Source organism: Saccoglossus kowalevskii, chromosome 2, assembly GCF_978046115.1.
Source record: "Saccoglossus kowalevskii chromosome 2, keSacKowa6.1, whole genome shotgun sequence".
NCBI classification, from domain to species: Eukaryota; Metazoa; Hemichordata; class Enteropneusta; family Harrimaniidae; genus Saccoglossus; species Saccoglossus kowalevskii.
In genome coordinates, this window is record NC_140642.1 from 11,545,508 (window position 1) to 11,570,053 (window position 24,546).

General features: G+C 33.0%; 1 protein-coding gene across 1 annotated transcript in view; it reads right to left on the bottom strand.

Annotated features, from left to right (window-relative positions):
- Positions 1–1,225: 1,225 nt before the first annotated feature.
- The window catches only part of LOC100378848 (vam6/Vps39-like protein), a 63,700-nt gene continuing 40,379 nt past the window's right edge, over positions 1,226–24,546 (bottom strand). Inside the window, exons 15-19 of the mRNA XM_085491297.1 lie at positions 9,195–9,323; positions 8,459–8,607; positions 7,546–7,692; positions 5,235–5,369; positions 1,226–4,787 (exon numbers count right to left, since the gene is read on the bottom strand). Coding sequence (XP_085347423.1) covers positions 4,614–4,787; positions 5,235–5,369; positions 7,546–7,692; positions 8,459–8,607; positions 9,195–9,323 — 734 coding nt within the window. The 3' untranslated portion in view covers positions 1,226–4,613. The remainder of the gene's footprint in view (positions 4,788–5,234; positions 5,370–7,545; positions 7,693–8,458; positions 8,608–9,194; positions 9,324–24,546) is intronic.

Genomic DNA, 24,546 nt, shown 5'->3' on the forward strand with positions numbered 1-24,546 from the left:
TATGCTAATCACGGTTTATGTGACCAGGTGAATATGAGTAAATATAATAATAGACTAATTTAGTATCAATAAAAAACAGTTTTAATAAATAATATCTAAATTTGCAATCGAATAAACAGAGTCACAAACTTTATACATTTATTTGCTATTTCACATATTTAGACAAATTTTGTATCCAAACTAAAGTAAAGTGCATTGTAAGTGTATGCCAGCTTTACTGTTATGGTGTTATCCAATGACGCTTTTTCTAGCAATGATTTCATGACGAGAATTAAGGCAGTTAACAATTTAATGAGATTGAAGCATACATGTGAATCAAATATGAACGTATAGCAAGTGTCTAACCTACTATAAAGTACTTTATTTTCACCATTTTTGCTGAAGGGGAGAATCAGTGAAAAAAAATCCAGTGAAATTCAGCTTGTTTTTCTATGTTTTGCATTCAACTCATCAAAATTTAATGAAAATTAAATGTCACACAAAACAGCCTGATGTCTTTTCTTAAACTTAAGTTTATGCATGTCTGTATGCATGTCATTAATATCTCAAAAAACAATTTCCAGCTTTTCCACTGATATCTTGAGAACCAGTCATCATATTTATACTTTAAACATAACTGCGCTGGGACACTATACAGGACTGTTTGGATTTTGTTTGAAATCTCTATATATTAATTGTCTAATTTGCATAAATTTTTAGCTTCCATTCGATTTCAATGATACTTGTTACAGATACATAGGTGCTCTGGAGGTAATCCAAAGGAGTTTAGGATTCAAACCATGCATTATTATTACTTGCTTTTAATATTTAAATAAATGAGCTAATTTTTAGTTGTTTCTCAGATCTCAAGTACCCCTAAGTCCAATTTTAATGAAACTTGGTAAACAGATTCTCCTTGGTAATCTGCAGAAGTAATTAGTTAAAGGTTAAAAAAAAATGCATACTGATTACCTGATCTGATTATTACCTGTATTTCTATGGGCTCTGTGCAAGCTGCTGTGAAACACCAGCCGAGGAGCCGGTGAAAACAGCACAAACTCCTGAACAAACTGATATATGTTGCACATGTAGGGGTCTTGTTACACTGTTCAGTAGAGTCTCAAAAACAAGCCCGAAGTACGGTTTTCTGTTGTTGTTTTCAAAAGTACCGGTTGCTAGGCGATGAAAATACTTTGATGTCCACCCAGTGAATACTCCAAACTTGAATCAACTTCACAACAAATGATTTTAACAGAATTGCAGCAATTTATTCTGTATGCATATTTCATACACATCTACAACTATATATACATCATCCTAAAGTCTTTACAAATGTTAAAAAGTCAGAAGAAACATAAGCATACACATATCCTTGACATAGATAAATGCTAGAATGCATAAATACCATCTTAATCGATGAACAGTTGTATGCTACTAGCATTAAAGCAGTAATTTTTAATGATCCAGTATTTACAAAATAAAATAAAAAAAAAAGATGAACCCATAAAGTATCAATTGCATCCTGTTTTAAATGTTTCAGAAAATTAATATTAAGTTACATACTGTGAAATACTTTATTTTAGCTGGAATTAATTTTCGCTGGGTGTTTTGTATGGAGTTTATTTTCACTGATTTTTGATGATTTGAATGTAAAAAACTAGGGAAAAAGGTATATTCACTGGATTTTATTTTCACTGAAACATCACTTCAGCGAAAATAAATTACAAGTGAAAATTAAGTATTTTACAGTATTCTGATATACTGGTGCTATAAAAAAACATAGGCAAGCTACGCTGCTGATCCCCTCTCCCTATTTAATGAACTCACATGTAGTTTTGGTACATGCATTTAATCAATCGCTAGAATTCAAATACTTGGACAATTATAATGGCGTAATATTCACTGGAGTCAGTAACTTGATACACACACCACTTGTCAATTTCAGTCTACAATGGAATTAAATCATCCAAGTTTACTACTTTGACAAATGTGCACCTCCTCTCCACATACCCCTATATATAAACACATTAGCAACATACTGTCCAATTGGTATGCCAAGGTGAACACAGCCATAAGTGTATTACTGTTGTGGCACATCCACGTCTTTACAGAAGCAGAGTTCCATAAAGGAAATGGATTAATAGACATTCAATAAGACTCAATAATATTTCACAAATATAAAAAATATAGATTTGCATTTTAATGATTTGTTTTGACAATTACGTAATGCTCTTAAAGAAATTGCAGAATATGATATGGATCAAATAAAAATCTTGTAATGAATATGATACCCCTTCATCAAAATATATCATACAGTATTACTGATAGTAAATTATGGTTACTGATATATTACGGGGTCTTGCTCTTGTCATAATTCCTAAAAACCTAAGATACCACTAAAACCATCCTCTCATCTTGAAAAGTGCTTTTTGTTTTTCGAGATAAAATCATAATCAAACAATGCATCAATGCTGTATTATGATCGGAGTTCAATTGACTGCACGTCCTCTGGTACAGGTCAATGACCATTCAAACTACGGATAAAGGTTAACATAATGTTGGGTTTTGCATACTAGGTATGTTTGTTATAGTGTATTCATTTCATTTATGTAACACACTGGAAGGACCTGTTACATACATTGCATTGGTGTCTTTATAGCTGAATCATTCCCTCAATTGAGGAGAGGGGGGAGGGGTAATGCTGCTTGGTAAATAAAATTAGATAAAAGAAATGAACCCCGAATGAGAAAAAAAGGAATCTGTACCCAGGAACTGATCATCACAGAATCTGTATCCAAGTTTATTTGAGGAAAAGAATAAGACACTCACAAGGAAGGTGAAAAATGGAGAAACTACTAAACTAGAAATAATCATCCCTCCCTTATAGTTATTAGATTTCTTCCCACGTATTGGATTTGTTTGCGTAATACATTATTCGATAGAGCTAAGTATGCATAGTGAGAATAGAAGAGAATTTTTCATGAAACAAGGAAAATCACAGAATACACATACTCTTATTATATTATAGCAAACATTTCCAGCGACGGAAATTTAATGCTTCAGTAACGAACTATGCACTGTCTGTGCATATGTATGTTGCCATAACAACCAACAAATAAGAAAGACATATCTTAAAACTGGAATGACTAATTCCAAACAAAAACATGATCAGTTAACAAACAATGTATTTGTGATTAACGGTATACAAGTATACTAGTCCACCAATTGACAAGAACATGTATTTCTCAAATTATGCAAATTATCAACACACATGGTTGAAACAAGGTAATACATTAGCACCTGTAGAAATGGCAGATGTATGATATACGAGTTTAGTATAAGTAAATTGTTAACCACAGCCTGCGACATTTATTTAAATTTACTGTTAATCAGACACTTCTAGCTACGGTTCACTATTACTTTTCAAAGTGTTCCTCACAACATGCAATCTATGATTCCGTTATCATTTCCGTTCCAGTATAGTCACACAGATATTTTGATTTTACTCTGTATGAAGCTTCCTTGAAATCAATTCAGACATAGGAAAAACTGTACTTATATGGTTTTTATATATTATGCAAAAACTCTCATTAACAAGACAATATACTTGACTGCAGCTCATTAGTAAGCATCACACCGTGAGAAATTTTCTGAGAATTTGCATAGTGTTAATTAAGCTCTATTAGATAACGAGTAGACTCTAGAAATTTAAGCCTTTGAAGCAAGAGAGTGGAAAACATAAGCACCATCGCTGTGATTGAAGTAAAATAATTGGTATCTGATAACATCATAAGTCAGTTTTGCTCACAAAGAAAATTACAATTGATAAGAGCTCAAGTTACATGGTAACGGTGAGATTAAGAAATGAGAGGGCAAATCATCAGCGCATTTGTAACAACATGCTTGATTCTGAGCAAATATCAGATCTATAAATAGACTAGTAAATCATAAATCATAATAATAATTAAAGACTAATAAACATCATTTACATATGATAATAATAATTATAATCTCTAGCTGTTTACTATAGAGGGCGCTCTACTAGGATAATGTCCGCAAGAAAGAATTGGAATATATCACGATGGGATGGAACAACTTTTATCTACATTATTTATTTGTCATAAAAATGCTCCGTCGAAAACACAATCAAATACATCAAATTGCAGAAATATTTCGGCAGTTGCAATACTCATCGTTTTCTGAAAAATATATTCTAACCTAATATAGGTAACTAAGTCCCGTCTAGTTAGGAGGTAAACTTTTTGACAAACATAATTTTTGTCTATGAAATTTAGGTGCAATGTTTTGCAAGATTAAATGTTAGCATACAGAAAAAAATTATGGGGATTCATTCTGTGGATGGCAACAAAAGTTAATCTATGCAATCTCTGGATGTAATACCCGGATGAAATACATATACATGAGTGGGTCCTTGAATTTTTTGGTAATTTATCATAATGTATACTTCTATTTCACAGGTTATATATGATCTTGGACGAGGTTTGGATTCAGTGTCATACAATTTTGATTCCACATGTATGGGTATAATGGTAAGGAAGGTGAGTATAATTGGCACATTTCTCCTGAGATGCTCTAGTTGATGCAGAAATGAATAATATCCATAATTATTTTTGTCAAACATCAAAGGGGCAGAAATTCCTATCTTTACAACAGTAGAAATGTACAATGATGCCGTTGGGATATCTAGCAAACGCACTGTTTCCAATCTTCTTCTTGCATACTTTGCAAATTTTCTCATCTGTGATTGTGCACTTACTGCTTTGGTAGTAGATCTTCTGCTCTTTGACCTGTTGAGGGACGAAATATTCAATTTTTCGAGTGAAAATAAGAACAGCATCAGCAAAGGTTTATTTTCATAAAAGAAGTGTCTTTCAGGAGAGCCTTTGTTACACCAGGGATGTGTTTGACCTTTCTTCAATTTTTGTTTCCTCCAATGCATGTGAAGAGAAGATTGTTTGGTAGAAAAAGATTTGGAGCACATGCAAGAGTTTCCCTTATTGAACACACCCTAGGTATCGTTCACATAAAAAAGACCAAATTGCCATTATGATGGGAAAATGTCTCAGCATTTAATTCTAAACATCAATTGCAGAGGTGGCAAATATGCTACTTGAAAAGTTTTTCCTTCACCAGAAAAATATTTCGAAAAAATATTAATCATTCATGATTTATAAAATTACAGAATGAAGTCTGACAATTACTTCGACAATATTGAATCAGTAAAGATTGCATACCTGTAAATGTTCTGAATAAAGAAGGCTTTTCAAAATCTGGTTATTTCTCTTTTTAGCTGATCCATCTTCTAAAACACATTCTAAGAATTTACAAACATCTTTAACCTGCACTGTAGAAGGGATGAGATCCAGGGCCTAAAAGTAGAGAAGAAATCAACACGATTGTCTTATCTCAAATGTACATGTATAAGTACCAAACACAACCCTTCTACTCAATATATTCACCAGGCTGTCTGATTTAGAGTAAAGATGCATGGGTTGAGAACATGTATCAACAATTTATGCTTGTACCTGAATGGTGTGGTCAAAATGTATTTCTAGTAGAGACTATCAAACTTGATCTTATCATAGTGTAATTCTAATACACACCAACTAATTTGGCAGTGTCAATCTTCTCATAGTATATTGATAATACACACTACCTCACCTACTTATCTTTGGAGTTTATATCTTATCAGGGTGTACTGATAATACCGACTTTATACCTTGGCCATATCTATCTTATATTGATGTAATTTTAATACACACTATTTGCCTCACCATTATCATAGTGTATTGTAAATACACCACACACCTTGGCAGTGTTTATCTATACACTTTGAAAGTATATATTTTATTATAGTGTACTGTAAATACACTACATACTTTGGCAGTGTCTATCTATCTTGAGAGTGTATATGTTCTCATAGTGTACTGTAAATACACTACATACATTGGCAGTGTCTATCTTGAGAGTGTATATGTTATCATAGTGTACTGTAAATACACTACATACCTTGGCAGTGTCTATCTATCTTGAGAGTGTATATGTTCTCATAGTGTACTGTAAATACACTACATACATTGGCAGTGTCTATCCATCTTGAGAGTGTATATGTTCTCATAGTGTACTGTAAATACACTACATACATTGGCAGTGTCTATCTATCTTGAGAGTGTATATGTTATCATAGTGTACTGTAAATACACTACATACCTTGGAGAGTCTATCTATTTTGAGAGTGTATATATTATCATAGTGTACTGTGAATACACTACATACATTGGCAGTGTCTATCTATCTTGAGAGTGTATATGTTATCATAGTGTAATGTAAATACACTACATTTCTTGGCAGTGTCTATCTATCTTGAGAGTGTATATGTTCTCATAGTGTACTGTAAATACACTACATACCTTGGCAGTGTCTATCTATTTTGAGAGTGTATATGTTATCATAGTGTACTGTAAATACACTACATACCTTGGCAGTGTCTATCTATCTTGAGAGTGTATATGTTATCATAGTGTACTGTAAATACACTACATACATTGGCAGTGTCTATCTATCTTGAGAGTGTATATGTTCTCATAGTGTACTGTAAATACACTACATACATTGGCAGTGTCTATCTATCTTGAGAGTGTATATGTTCTCATAGTGTACTGTAAATACACTACATACATTGGCAGTGTCTATCTATCTTGAGAGTGTATATGTTATCATAGTGTACTGTAAATACACTACACATACCTTGGAGAGTCTATCTATTTTGAGAGTGTATATATTATCATAGTGTACTGTGAATACACTACATACATTGGCAGTGTCTATCTATCTTGAGAGTGTATATGTTATCATAGTGTACTGTAAATACACTACATACCTTGGAGAGTCTATCTATTTTGAGAGTGTATATATTATCATAGTGTACTGTGAATACACTACATACATTGGCAGTGTCTATCTATCTTGAGAGTGTATATGTTATCATAGTGTAATGTAAATACACTACATTTCTTGGCAGTGTCTATCTATCTTGAGAGTGTATATGTTCTCATAGTGTACTGTAAATACACTACATACCTTGGCAGTGTCTATCTATTTTGAGAGTGTATATATTATCATAGTGTACTGTGAATACACTACATACATTGGCAGTGTCTATCTATCTTGAGAGTGTATATGTTCTCATAGTGTACTGTAAATACACTACATACCTTGGCAGTGTCTATCTATCTTGAGAGTGTATATGTTATCATAGTGTACTGTAAATACACTACATACCTTGGCAGTGTCTATCTATCTTGAGAGTGTATATGTTATCATAGTGTACTGTAAATACACTACATACCTTGGCAGTGTCTATCTATCTTGAGAGTGTATATGTTCTCATAGTGTACTGTAAAGACACTACATACCTTGGCAGTGTCTATCTTGAGAGTGTATATGTTCTTATAGTGTATTGTAAATACACTACATACCTTGGCAGTGTCTATCTATCTTGAGAGTATATATGTTATCATAGTGTATTGTAAATACACTACATACCTTGGCAGTGTCTATCTTATCATAGTGTAATTCCAGAACAGCCAGTGATGCATCAATATTAGGTTTTGCTGACTCTGCATTCACCATGACTCCCAATGTGGAGGCATCTGGTGGGTTGATATACATCTTCAAAAGACACAGATAAACCTACAAAGTAAAACGCACCCATTGAATTATTCAGATATTCTTGCTATGGTGGGGCATTTGCTACAATGGTTGTATGGATTCAATCACGGTAGCTGAATGTTAAATTCTTAAAAACAGACATTTTAAATCCAAAGTCACATGACTGGAGGGTTCATATATACTCCATAGCCTTAACAACTGGAGAACTTTAATAAAATAGATCAATATATGTGCAAATACTGCAAAATAAGATTGAAGACAAATATTGACGCAGTTATATTTTTTCCTCCAACAGAACAAGATTTCTTGAGACGATCATACGGTTGAATGTACAAGGAAGAATTGAATGATAGTCATTCCCATGCTAGGAGTCTAGTGGCACGTTATCAAGATTATATCAACAAAACAAGTGACAGCAATACTAGCATCAAAGTGTGTGAACAAACATTATGGAATTTGTTATTATGTTCCTCAACATTTCATGCATGTTATTGGTATTCTCAATTCAGGATCTGGTGGCTTTGGTCAACCAAAATAAATGAATGTTCTATATATTAAGCCAGTGTGTATGTATTTGTTGTTTCTGCCAAGAAGGTGTCATATTATAATTTCTGTTTCATCATAGATGGTATATCTTGAAAAGTGCTTTAAATTAATTCTTGTCATTAAAAAGTAAACAGTTTACAGTGAAAATCTGTGATTACATCAAAGTCACACCCATGCCCCCCAAAACACAGAAAAACCATCTACTCTATCTATATTGAACACAAGTTCATGCACGTCTTACATTTTTATTTCCTTCTTTATCTGGATCATAATTCCTCCTACAATAATCTTCAGCCATCTTGGTGTCCTTCAAGATATGTGCGTAAATAGCAAGGGCCTGCTCGTGTCTTCCTAAGCGACCAAGCAAGAGAGCTCTCTCCTCAAAGAATGCTGCAAGGAAAAATAATACAACATTGTATGGTAACTAAGTGAAGATTGACAGGCTTCAAGAATCGAGTATGTAATTTCTTTATTTGGGAAATGTTAAAAGTTAATATTGATAAATCTATTACTTATTACTGATGGAGAGGAAACATACATTATAGGTACTGGTAGTACCGTAAGAAGAAATTATAAGATGAAGGAATGCACGAAACCCGTGTTAGATGCAAATGATGGAAATCCCAAATGAATTGCAATATCATAAATTGTAACAGATATGATATTCTAGAATTATTAATTTTATTGCAAATAAGTGAATTTCTGAAAGAACTGGTTATAGTGTTTTTTTTCTAGTATAACAACATGTTTTGGTTTGCATAATCAAAACTGTTCATACGTCGATTTTGGGTTAACGATGCCTTTGGCCAGAAATTAGTGGATTGCCACACTCATGGAACTCACACAAAATGGTATCTTTATCACAAATTACCACACAAGGATATTAAAGTTGAATTATATGTATGCCTGGTGCTATGTATTGAGAAAACTGAAATGAACAATGTCTTTACATCAGGTGAGCTAGGTAATGTACTTACAGTCAAATGGGAAATATGTGAGTAGCTTTTCTGGCACATAATGTAAAGATGTTTCCAGGAAAAATAATAGTTTATTTCTGAGTTCACCAAGGTCACCAGGTTCCTTACCAGTCTTAGCGGGATCTTGTCCTATAAAAATAAAGCACAATGGTTCACAATTAAAGTACATTTTATAAAACAGTAAATTTGATTAGAAATCCAATCATGTATGTTCTCCCAGCCAATCAAAGAGTGCCTTACCAAAATGAACTAGATTATTCTAGGATGCAGTTTGTAACATAGGATATGAATGGGTGTTTGTAATAAAAAATCAAAGAAAGCTTAGAAAGAACTCCCGTGTGCTGAGAGTATTGAAGACACATTAAAAATTAATTCAAAATTACTTGTACATGAGATATTGATGGAAAAGCTGAAAACTAATTATGTAAATCAGGTAACTATTATGAACAGAACAGAACAAAAAAATTATGAATTATTATGCTAATTAGAGAATTAATATGAACAAATTTTAACCCAAAATTAATCAGGCCTGTCGATTGTTCTAGAGCATTTATGTACCAAATTTTATTCAAATGTGATGATCAGTAATTGAGATATCAGTGTTAATTAATTATGTTAATTAGGAGATTAATAAGCATAAATATTTACCAAAAACTAATTGGGTTTCTGCATAGTTCTCTTTAAAAGTTTCATTAAAATCCAATTTGTGGTTCTTTATATATCAGTGGAACATTATGCAAATTAGGTAATTAATATCCAATTAAAACTAATCAGGTCTCTGCATAATCCTATGACATATATGTACCAAATTTCATTGAAATGTGATGATTACTACTTGAAATATCAAAAGCTAAAAATTAATTATGCAAATTAGGTAATTAATATGTACTCATATTACCCTAAAAACTATCAGGTCTGTGCAGTGTTCTATGACATCTATGTACCAAGTGTCATTGAAATGTGATGATTTCTACTTGAAATATCAAAAGCTGAAAACTAATTAATTATGCAAATTAGGTAATTAATATGTACTCATATTACCCTAAAAACTATCAGGTCTGCACAGTGTCCTATGACATCTATGTACCAAGTTTCACTGAAATGTGGCAATTACTACTTGAAATATCAAAAGCTGAAAATTAATTAATTATGCTAATTAAGTAATTAATATCTACTGATATTACCCCAAAAACTATCAGGTTTGTGCAGTGTCCTATGACATCTATGTACCAAGTTTTATTGAAATGTGATGATTAGTACTTGAGATATTAGTGGAAAAGCCGAAAATTGATTAATCATTATGCAAATTAGGTAATTAATATTGGACAGATTTTTACCCAAAACTAATCAAATCTGTGCATTAGTTTGGAACATCTGTGTGCCAAGTTTCATTAAAATCCAATGAGTGGTTCTTTAGATATCAGTGGAACAGTCATGGAACAGCTAAAAATCAGCTAATTATCATGCAAATTAGGTAATTAATATGCATGGATTTTTACCAAAACCTAATCAAATCTGCGCATTGGCCCAGAGCATCTATGCACCAAATTTCATCAAAAACTGATGCATGGTTCTTGAGATATCAGTGGAACAGACAGACACACATACACACACACACACATACAGACACACTAACTGCAAAGACTCCCTTTTTGTGCTTCGCACACAGGAGTCAAAAAATTTGAATACATCATAACAAGAAGAGACTAAATTATGATGATACAGATAAAAAGAAACCAATACAAAAATATGTACTGGTAGATTAGATTGGAATTTGATTGTGCATCACAATGCGAGCAGAAATTCAAAACACTGAACAATGTTAAAATCAGCAATTCGATATGCATGCATGCATATTTAGAATTCACTTTTAAACATTGATTGTAATAGCATATGATACACCCATGTTATATCAATTGAGACTAGAGCAACACCCCCCCCCCTCCCACTCCTCCAACATCCATTATCTGTATTTATTTAAACTACATATTTATTTCTTCCTTTTTTTAATTTTTTTTATTTTTTTATTTAGAATTATTAGTTTAAGCACTTGACTGTATGTTTATTCAAACAGAATGATGTCAATAAAGTATTATTATTTATTATTATTATGTAATCAATATCTGTACTTTTTTAGGTAATTAATAAATCTGGACTGCACATAGAACTGATAGTAAAATTAATCTTGATGATAAATCTCTATAAATCACACATCTCTGATAAAAACATAGTATGATAAAAAACAAAGCATTTTGCCTTTATGTGACACATTAAAATTACACTGTGCATTTTATGAGCCCAGATTAAGATATCCATACTCTGAATGAGAAATTTCCGGTCGTGATCCGTATTTGTATTAACCCATGTTGTCAGTGATGAGCCATTACTCTCAGACATCAAAATAGTAAAACATCGTCCACACAAAGTAAGCAACTCTCATTATCATAAATAAGATATAATATATGTCTGACACGTACATGTAGATTTGTCTCCATGTTTTTATGCTCCACCATTTTAGTATTGCCAATTAATTTTATCTTTTGCATGCTGTCTAATAAAATGAATGCAGTTCCTAGCTGCTTACACTAGCCACCAACTATATTTTAACCTTTTTTATGTAAAAATGAAATCTTCCACAGTTTTTTTATTTTATATTATGATGAACAAAACGAAAGGGAAACTTTCTGGGTTTTTTTTTTCAAATTTCTTTGAATAAAAAAAATGGGGGGATGCAGCTACTTGTGTACTGTAAATGCATTAATTATTCACTGGGTTTTAATTTTGCTCATAAGTAAAGTCCGCTATTAAAGTTAAACACATTTGTGAAATTAAAACACAGTGAATATGCTCAAAAAATCAAAATTAGTGAAATTAAATGTCAGTGAAAATAAATGGTTTTACAGTATGTATATTCTGATGTCTCAGCTGTGTACTAGTACCTAATTTGAGCAGAAAAATCAATCAATTATGGTAAATGAGACTGAAAAAAAAATGAACACCAGTCGGCCATTTTAATCAAATCAGGAAACTTGAATATGTAATGTTGATAACATGTTGAACATTTGAGGCCATCAGTCAAATTACAGCAAATTCAAAACTATACTGATGTGCATATATATATATATATATATATATATATTGTAACCTTGTCATTCTTGAATAGAATGTGAAAAAAAACCTGTCTAAACATGGATGATGAATGGAAGGAATCTAAAATACTAAGTCCCTCTATGCACTGTATGAAAAAAAAACAATGCCAGAAAACAATGCCACAAAAACAGACATATGTGCTTGTGCTATATGAACCATACCCTGACTTTGAAGCCTTAAAACAGTAGCTATATTTTAATACAAAATGCAGTCTATATAACAGGGTAAAGAAACCATGTTACCATGGTGCTGTTCTTTGAATGTGAATGAGTTTCTTTTTCTAAAAATACAGCACCTGGTGCTGAGATTCTATCCAAATAAATGGTTGACAGTTGAATCATAACATTTGCCATCACTGAAATAAGAATTGGAAGAGGTTTGCTTCTATGCACATCAATAGAGTGACCTGATATGAAGGATGTTGTCAGTGAAGCTACAAAAAGACATCAATCGAAGAAAGATTTAAAAAAACTAATGTATGCTGAAAGTCTTGGAGACATGAAGTACAACTGAAGAATACTGTATTTCCTATATTACAAGCACATCTCAAATACACATAAAGTAATAGTTGCATTAGTTGCATGCCAAATCAATGAACAATTTTGACCAAAGACTTGCCCCTGTCATTTACATTATGAGCACATGTGCACAGAGCAAATACAACTGCAAGCAGTGATCAGGAAGGTTCCAAGTAACTATGGTGTACAAATTATAGACATTTGATGAAATCATAATCAAAAATGATGACTTGTTATTACAGTCATATATCTTATACAACAACACAATTATTGTACTAGTTGAATGTCCTTATCTGCAACAGTACTTAAGATATTACAGTTATGCATATTAATGAAATCACATGACCATATATGGTCATTTGATACATTTTATTCATATCACTTGTCTGATGACTTAAATATAGCTCTGGTTGCATCTCCATATTTGCAAAAGTGCTTGAGATGTTATAGTTATGCATAATAATGAGGTAACATAACCCCTTTACACCAAATGGGGAAATAACATTCATGGCTTTCAAGTAATCAGAACTGTGATTATCTAAAAGCACCTATGTACCAAATTTCATTGAAATTTGATGAGTGGTACAGACTCAAGATATCTGTGCAACACCTATAAATTTGTTAACTTATGCAAATTAGTAAGCACAATAAGTAAACTAAACACATGTATGACTTTTCTCAGAGCATGTATGTACCAAGGTTCATTGAAAACCGATAAGTTGCTTTTGAGATATTGGTGGAATTGCTAAATAATGAGTAATAATTATGCAAATTAGGTAGTTAATTTAGACTTTAACCGAAAAGCTAATTAGCCCAGATCATTCATTTCAGTGTTAATGCTACTGCCTACACAAGGCTCCAGCTAGACTCCTATACAGTTTTACTGAACACATTCAGAAAGCACATTTCAGTTTTGATTAGTTTTGATTCCCTTTGACAAAAGCACCGCTGTGCTGAGATTTTGCTCTATAATTTCTTATGCAAACAACAACCCTAATATTAATTAGTAACGTTGCCAAGTATACGTGAGAAAGGTATGTGTGCTTAGTATTTTTCTCTTTCAAACCAGACATAGATGGCATAATAATAATTTATTAACACATATCCCTCAGAAGAGATGAAAAGGGTTACAATTGAAAAACAATGGAAAAACTAACAACAAAAACAAATAAAGACAAGAAGAAGATGAAAAAAAATGATAGAAAAGGCCAAATCAGACTAAGTTGCATGTTGCTGTCTATGCTGTATACTTAATGAGATGAACTGTGCAAGAGGTATTGACAAGTCATTGGTGCTCATTATGTATTCAAATTTATTTTGCATTGTGTCAAATTTATCATTCATTTATTTAGCGCCTAAAAAAACAATTTCTTTCTGTGCATTTGGTATTTTGTACAAACCATTACAAAATGTCATTAATCTTCAATGTGATCACCATCACAATGTTCACAGATCCTTACATCAATAGGTATATTGGAATGGTAAACATATGCAATTTTCAGGGAGTGATTACTTAATCGAAATTTGGTTAGCGACCCGCGAAAAAAAAACATTTTTTCAGATCAATTAGGTATCTTTCAATGCAGACTTCTTTTTTAAATAACCTATAAGTTCTAAGTTTATTTTTTGCATTTTCATTGTCATCACTGATCTTTGATGTTACAAAATCGTCAACCCCTTTCCGATCGTTTTGTCAATTTGTACGTTTCCTTTGCAACATACCAAAGTTTTACAAATCTTAATACAAAAATAAAAGCTTGCATAGTAAGGGGTAAAACAAAAAAACAAAAATGGCATTTCTAATACTTATTGAGTTGTTCAAACAGTATTACTAAGATACGAACAGACAGACATAGTGATTATGTTTCTAGATTTGTTGAAAGGTGACATAGGTAGATGCCGGAAAGCGGAATCAAGCAAACAAGGAAATGAATAAATAAACATGATATCCATTTGGAATCCGATTGTGGGAAGGTGAGACAGCTGTTCAAGGGAATGAATAAATTAATGTCATATAACATCCTTCCTGAAAACCGTTTTCACAATATTAGATACCATTAGGAAACAAGACAGCTATTATTAAATTTATACATGCCAGGTTGATCTGCCCTAAATCCAGATGTCTTATTTGAGATAAGGAATCTATAAATTTGTAAACATATATATATATATTATTGACAAATATAACAGTAATTTGATGTGGTCACTTTATATTTTTGAATCCCTAGTTCCTAGAATACAAAGCAGTATCATTTCAAACATGGTATCAGATGGTGTACAAACCATATGCCAGGCTGGAATTAGCAACAAAATTCAAATTACTAAAATATGGTAATGTTTTCCAAAGGAGTCTAGAAATGGTAGGAAACATACCTAAACTAGAGGGCATTATATATATATATATTTTTTTTATAAAAATACAGTATTTGCTCCATTTATTCTTCCACAATCAAAAGTTTTCTCATGTCTCAAACCGTTGCCAGCCCAACAACACTCTTTTATAACTATTCACATATTTTCTATCTGAATATTTACTAGTGGTTGTCAATGACAACATGTTGCTTGTACAAGATGAGCTGCTACCATATGCTATTGACCGGGATGCTGTTTGAATGATACGCATGGAACTCTTGAAGGAAGATGAATTAGTAGCACATGTGCTTTACAGGAGTGTTTATGCTCAAAATAAGTTATTTTTTATTAGTTATTAGTCTAGAGCATCTATGTAACAAGTTTCATCAAAATCCAATGAATGGGTCTTTAGATATCAGTGGAACAGACATGGAACAGCTAAAAATTAGCTAATTATCATGCAAATTAAGTAATTAATATGCATGGATTTCAACCAAAACCTTATCAAATCTGCACATTAGCCCAGAGCATCCATGCACAAAGTTTCATTAAAAACCAATATACGGTTCTTGAGATATGAATTAACGGACAGACACACACACAGACACATATACAGACCCCCAAACACACATACAGACAGGGTAACTGCAAAGACTCTCATTATGTGCTTTGCACACAGAACTCAATTATCACACGAAAATCAATCTTTTTTACAGATGCAAGGTTATACGATCAAAAAGCATTGCCACAAAACAAAATCAATAATTATTATTACTGCCATACATCTATAGTTGCATTTATGCAATTTTGATGACATTGTTACACACCTAGTTTGCATGGAGGTACTTTTTGATTACAGAGTTATCAAAACCAGACAATTTGAACTGTCTAACATAAATCAAACATTTTCTTTTTTCTTGTTCTCTAGTTTATATTGTTCTAATTATACAGCATAATGACAAATATAACAAGTTTATTTTAAATTATTTAAAAGTCAATAGAGATTAAATTGGAACCTGAAGCATTCTCCAGAACCATATCACAGTTCTACTACCATGTCTATGTTGTGCAGCAATGTCCCCTGGCCTGAAGCGTTCTCTAGAACCATGTCACAGTTCCACTACCATGTCTATGTTGTGCAGCAATGTCCCCTGGTGACATCACCAGAGGAATACTTGTATGCAAATGAGGACTAATGAGGAGCCTCATTGTGAAAAGCAATAAATGACTGATAGCAGACTGGAACTACATTTATTTTGTGCTTAGATACATAAATTATGAGAAGTGATCTTAGACATTGGGGTAGCAAGCATTTCACTAGTACTTTACAGCAATTCCAGGCACTGATTTGACGCTGAAGTAGTGCTAGATGTTGATAACTTACTACAATAGGTTACACACTTTGTTTTCAAATTTACAGAAGTTGAATAATGCAGACAGCACGTCTGCAATTTGAAGCGCACCAGGAGAAAGCTTCGCCCATAAAAGTGGCGGTACATTAGTTTTGAATTTCTCCTCCAATAAACGATCGAGGCTCTCAACTGAGTTTCGTACTTCAATTTGCGTCACATGTTATTTCAGGGAGCATACAGTGGTGGCACTGTAAAGAACGTTATTTTACAGAGCCAGCTGACCGCCTGATCATGGCAGAAATGTTGATCAAAGTGCATTATTCCTACTATAGAAATATCCATATCACGCTGATGTATATATTAACTGAAAGCTGCCTGCAACAAACGTCTTATGAAGACTTCATCCAGTATATCAATAATGAAATTGAATACATCAGTAGAATGGGTGTTATTAGCTTATCAGTTCTTGACGATGAGAACCAAACGGTTGATGTGCCACCAAATAATATCACTGGCCGCGAACACACGTCCAGGGAGGGTTGCCGCCGTACACAAGTAGTTTTTGTTGAATTTCCCATTCGGAAATGCGCGGTCGCAATTATAAAATTCAACATATAGTAGTATAATAGTCTATAACGTTTCCTGGCAGGATACTCTCGGTGGTAACAAACTGTTTGACCATATTATAAGCTGCCTGCTCGATCTCCAATCTCAGCAAATGACAGTCCACGAAAATACGAATTGACAACTCTTGTTCTCATTTCAACTGGTTATTTGACTATTTGCTTCTCCATCGTGATACTTAAACAACTTAGACATATGCCGATTTGTAGACAGGCAATCGACGCGATGACTGACCAAAAGTGAATGAAAGACAGACGCGCCTCAAAGTCTAGGTGTACCTGACTTTGTAGCAAAAATAGAAAACATTGTGGGCAATATCTGTCAATCATTCCTCTGATTTGCTGCCGATGTTTATATTTCTAGTTACAACTTATGTAAATTTGAAAACAAAGTGTGTAACCTACTGTAGTAAGTTATCAACATCTAGCACTACTTCAGCGTCAAATCAGTGCCTGGAATTGCTGTAATATATTTTTTTTTTTTATGTAGAATGAGTTAGTGAGATAACCAACAAATAGTGCTAATTTTAGAATTATTGTTGTTTTACAACAATACACAACAGTCATGTTTATGCATGAACAGAGTGGACAACACATACAACATATGGTGGGCTTTATATTCTGTGCAGCAAAAAAAAAATTAATAAAAATAAAATAAAAATCACAATTGACAATTGAAACAAAATATTGATTTTGTTTATTTTTTACAGTCCAACATTAATTAAATTTAAATTGTTATTAACGAACATGGAGATCAATGTATGCCTGTGTGGCATAAGTTGTTACATAATCTCTGAGTGACTCAATTATAAAATAGATTATGGAAACAGAAGTGTGTGTGATTTGTAGATATATATTACCGACTGTCTGACAATAGTCTACTAATAACATCCTATTTACTGTATTTTACTTTCACTTGGAATTTATTTTCGCTATTTTAATAAAATACAAGTCATTGTCAATGACACGTCCCCGTTCCGTTCATATTTGAGTGACATATACATTCAAAGCAGATCATGACCGAAATGCACCTGCATATGTACAACACATTGTACTAAATCTGAACAAAATCCATGCATGCATGACTGAGATCCGGTTCTGGAATTGTGAAAATACGTGATTTTAATGCATTTTCGGCCTTAAAATGGCCATCATTCAGCTATTGCTAAGCGGATCATGAAACAAATGCACATACATATTTGTGACATGATGTACCTTGTGTGTGTGAAGTTTGAACTTGATCAATCCAGACATGTCTTGGATACGGATCCAGAACTGAATTCTTTAAGAAAATGGCCGCCAGTCGGCCATTTCGAACTTGATCCGAAAAAAAAAATGACGTGCATCAAGGTCCTATTATGTTTAATGTAAGTACCGAATTTGAACAAAATCCGTCCATGCATAACTGAGATCCGGGTTCGGAATGGTGAAAATGTGCGATTTCAATGCATTTTCGGCCTTAAAGCGGCCGCCATTTGGCTATCGTTAATGGGATCATGAAACAAATGCACATACATATTTGTGACATGATGTACCTTGTGTGTGTGAAGTTTGAACTTGATCAATCCAGACATGTCTCGGATACGGATCCAGAACTGAATTCTTTAAAACAAAATGGCCGCCAGTCGGCCATTTCGAACTTGATCTGAAAAAAAAAATGACGTGCATCAAGGTCCTATTATGTTTAATGTATGTACCAAATTTGAATGAAATCCGTCCATGCATAACTGAGATCTGGGTCCGGAATGGTGAAAATGTGCGATTTCAATGCATTTTCGGCCTTAAAGCGGCCGCCATTTGGCTATCGTTAATGGGATCATGAAACAAATGCACATACATATTTGTGACATGATGTACCTTGTGTGTGTGAAGTTTGAACTTGATCAATCCAGACATGTCTCTGATACGGATCCAGAACTGAATTCTTTAAAACAAAATGGCCGCCAGTCGGCCATTTCGAACTTGATCCGGAAAAAAAAATGACGTGCATCAAGGTCCTATTATGTTTAATGTATGTACCAAATTTGAACGAAATCCGTCCATGCATAACTGAGATCCGGGTCCGGAATGGTGAAAATGTGCCATTTTGATGCATTTTCGGCCTTAAAATGGCCGCTATTCGGCTATCGTTAATCGGATCATGAAAAAAATGCATGTGCATATGTCCCATATAATGTGTGATGTATGAGTGAAGTTTGAACATAATCGGTCCATGCATGTTCGAGATACAGGTGATCACGGACGCACGGACGCACGGACGCACACAGGGCAAAACATAAGTCCCCGTTTTCGGACTCCGTCCGAACGGGGACTAAAAATCAAGCAAAACCACCCTTTTTCCTGTATTTTACATTCAACTAATCAAAAATTAACAAAATAAACATCATACAAAACTAAAAGCGACTAAAATATCAGCAAAAATTAAATCCAGCTAATAAATAAATGTATTTTACAGTATTAGTAAAACATGTGCTTACGCAAATTACAGAAGTGTTTCTATGATCAAAATAAGCAATATTTTAATGATTCAGTATACAAGAAATAGGATTTTTCGTTTATATGCACTTCTAATAGAGTATTTTAACACCATTACCATAAAACTTCTATTAGCATGAATATTATAAATATTATTATAAATAGAGAAGGTATGTAGTTTACATACTTTTAGCTGTGATACTGAAACAAATCTTAACTGCGTACATTACACATAATAGTGAGTTTTTCACTATTGCGATGATTTATTGGTACCGGTACATGAATTGTATGACAGAAATGACATAAAACACTGAGCTATGTAAAGCAAACGTCAAAATCAGATAATGAGGGGAAATTATGCTTTGGAACGTTTTTTTTTTTTTTTTTTTTTTTTTTTTAACTAGAGTTCATGCAAAACCTACGACATTTAGGAATAGAATTCCCAACAAAAATATTCCAGTGTTATCAAGCAATTTATTGTTTCTTAATGTTTTTTTTTTTTTTACCTTTTATTCAGTTTTTTTTTAATTTTATTTACTCTGATGAAAAACTCGCAATTATAAAATCCACAAAAACACAATAAATAAAACTATGAACATTCAATCATATTATGTAACATCTTGCAACATCGTAAAACTAATGCTTTTAAAGTTGGGCTTCCAATAAAAAATAATTCTTTGTTACAAACTGCATTATCTTGATTACCCGGTACATACGAAATACAGTTTGGGATTACATTTTTGTACCAATATACTATAATTAAAGCATTGTGTTTGCAATAGATACAATATGGTACTTATAATTAGGGCAACACACTCATTACTGAAACCTAATCTCAATCGGTGATGTCAGGTGTTTACAAATGAACCATTCTCTCCACTATTTATAGAGGTGATTTGAAGGTCAATGCTTATTCAATGTAGAAATTATTTGACTTTCACCGCAAATGTATTTGCGGATATTGTCGCTAGACCGACCAACCGTATAATTTGTTAAGTGTACTATGTAGGAAAATAGTAGAAATATGTGATATTAAAAAATATACTGATTGTAATTTTATTATATTCAGTCGAAATGGAGCATATTTTTTTTATTTAGTAAATGTGGGGTTAGCAAATCCTTTGATGATCAAAAAAACATTAGGTTAAGATAGCAATAATTTTTCATCTTATAAAACATTCAATGATAAAAATGCAGCATATTCAAAATGTTATAATAATAATATTAGGACTTTGTGGTTGGAAAGGTTGGAAATAAAACAAGGTATTCCTAAATTATTCTATCAATGATGCCCATTATTTTAAGAGAAAGTATGAAATTATTTATCGCATAGATTGCGTTTCTTATTTCCTTTTCTTTTTCAAGTGTTAAAGTAGACATCCCCATCAATTCAACGAGATGCACAAAATAATCAATTATATGATTTAACAATTTTTCAAAGAATGAGGCCCTAAAAAGAATGAATATTTTTAATCCTTGTTTACAGACATTGTGATATTGAATCCATTAATTTAATGATTCTTGTATGGCCAAAAAAATTACACCAATATATGAATAATTTTTAACCTAGTGAAAATGTAACGTTTTTTCATAATAATACTCGACAGACACAATAAGTAAAATTGATCAGTGATGTATGGACTGAGAAACAATCTATGTTACAACACCTAATTATCTATAAATGGAGGTATTGTATGCATGTTTACATGTATAAACTGTCTTCATTAATTAACAAGAATAGGTAGGATCAGCCTCAACAGCCAGGATCATAACATTTTAACCACACACTATGTCCCGGACCTTTGAACACCGAACAACAACTGTTGTCATATTTCACATAATAATAACCAAAAAAATTATATTTTTTTCAATTTTTTTTATAAAACCTCCAGCCATTTGGAAATTGAGTTTATTTGATCCAAAAAAAAAATATTACTAGGGTATAGAAAAATATATAACAATGTGCAAAATCCTGCACCACAATTCTGACAGAAAATTATGGCATTCTACAAGAAGACTAGATTCCAGGTTAATTAGTATTCAAAGAGAGTTGGTATTACCACATTTTACCAAATAATATGACGTGAGCTATTTTTCAGTATCTATTGACCAGCAAATTGAATAAAACGTCACTTTTGTACACCATTACAGAGTACATGTACATTGAAAAGCTGACTATTCACCAGTCATTTAATACGTTTTGTCACCTTCAACAAAAAAGTTCTGTTCAAAACCTGAACCATGGTAGTGATTAACCTGGTAATCATAATTCAAACTATTTCATCGAAATATGTAACAAATATTATATTATGTCTATTTGCTTCAAAACTAAGAATTGAAATTATGGAAAATCTGCAAATATTATTGAAAAAAATCAGACTCATGAAGGGTTATAATGCTTCTCACAAATGGTGTTGGGGTGTCTGGAATTATGCTAAAAAAAATGCAGTTTTAATCAACATGGATGATAGTGGTTTCCATGGAAACAGCATGTGTGTCTGGATACATTGCTACGTAAAATGTAGAATGTAAAATGTTCCATCACAATGAATGAATATAATGATATCAAATTAAATGATGAAGAAATATTTGTTAAACATTCAGAAGTGGAAATGTTAAACAGAGACATTAATATTTCTAGCGCAACTGTAAACAAGCAGCCTGTCGGCTGAGATAGCTCCGCTGTTAGCAATGCACATGGCAATTAAAGAACAGAAGATATCATTAGAAAATGAACAAATCTGAGAGAGGTCCACATGTAGTACCTATATCAGGGCTCGAAATTAGTGGTAGCCCCGCGTCTACAGACTACCAGTTTCTTTCTTGGGGCTACCACTTTTCAAATTCGGTAGCCCAACTGGGCTACCAAAAATCCAGGATGAGACAGTGTTTACTCTAGGATGCGCGATTGCCCGTCTACTACACACGCCCTTAAAAAATTCTGAGGGCAAAAATCGCCCTTTTCCTCACTGCCCATTGAATTCTTTTTATGATGGCCTGTGCGTGTATTGGAGTGTGACATGCCAACTAGCTTGATCATACAAAATAACAATCACCCTCCCATATATTTCGTTTAAAATTGTGCGTCCTTATATTTAAAAAACAATACCTTCTTCGGGTATGTCAGGGTGACGCGTTAAGCAACTTGCCGAGGCAACAATGCATTGTCCTTCCCGCTTGTTGCGTGATTTAATTAATTATTTTGCTCATCCAATTTTTGATTATTACTCAGTAGTAATTATATTAAAGTATAAAAAAAAAAATTCGTTGAATTGTTATAAAATGCAACTTAGTTTCATCGTAAGCGAATGATTCCAAACTCATATTAAACACTTGATGCTGGAGAATATCCGCAATGCTTTGACCTGGGACAGAGTTCTTTGACCTGATAATCGCAAATTAACCAATCAAAATGGTGCATGATGCCAACGTGCTCATAGCTCATTTAAATAAGTTAATGTTATTGAACGCATCACCGAAGAGATTTGCCGATATTGTAGTACGATCTTTTGGCTTGGATTTAGATGGGAAAATGGGATGGGTTTTTTTTAAAACAAAAAATTAGTTGTTTTCAAAAGATAAACTGAGCATTTGAAGAATAATTGAACATTGTTTACAGTGATACCAGCTCATTGTTGAAACAAAGCTTACCCATTCACGCTAGTCACAATAAAAATCATACTCTTGAATAGGCGTCAATGACTACGGTAAAACTTAAATTAGTCTATATTAGGCGTCCGAAATAATTTAAATGTCCAATTACTAGTACGCCAAAATATTTAATGAAAAAACGTGATTTCTTTTATTTTAAAAACCAAACAGAATCAAGTACATTGTATAGACAGGATTACATTACCGTAGTGTTAGTTCTGAGTGTTAGTTCAATTAAGCGCCATTTGCAATAAAGTTGTCAAAATGTGACCTCAAATTAACGTCAAAACAGAAATGACAAGTCATTGTCAATGACACGTCCCCGTTCCGTTCATATTTGAGTGACATATACATTCAAAGCAGATCATGACCGAAATGCACCTGCATATGTACAACACATTGTGCTAAATCTGAACAAAATCCATCCATGCATGACTGAGATCCGGTTCTGGAATTGTGAAAATACGTGATTTTGATGCATTTTCGGCCTTAAAATGGCCATCATTCCACTATTGTTAAGCAGATCATGAAACAAATGCACATATCTATTTGTGACATGATGTACCATGTGTGTGTGAAGTTTGAACTTGATCAATCCAGACATGTCTTGGATACGGATCCAGAACTGAATTCTTTAACAAAATGGCCGCCAGTCGGCCATTTCGAACTTGATCCGAAAAAAAAAAAGACGTGCATCAAGGTCCTATTATGTTTAATGTATGTACCAAATTTGAACAAAATCCATCCATGCATAACTGAGATACGGGTCCGGAATGGTGAAAATGTGCGATTTCAATGCATTTTCGGCCTTAAAGCGGTCCCCATTTGGCTATCGTTAATGAGATCATGAAACAAATGCACATACATATTTGTGACATGATGTACCTTGTGTGTGTGAAGTTTGAACTTGATCAATCCAGACATGTCTCGGATACGGATCCAGAACTGAATTCTTTAAAACAAAATGGCCGCCAGTCGGCCATTTCGAACTTGATCCGGAAAAAAAAATGACGTGCATCAAGGTCCTATTATGTTTAATGTATGTACCAAATTTGAACAAAATCCGTCCATGCATAACTGAGATCCGGGTCCGGAATGGTGAAAATGTGCGATTTTGATGCATTTTCGGCCTTAAAATGGCCGCTATTCGGCTATCATTAATCAGATCATGAAAAAAATGCATGTGCATATGTCCCATATAATGTGTGATGTATGAGTGAAGTTTGAACTT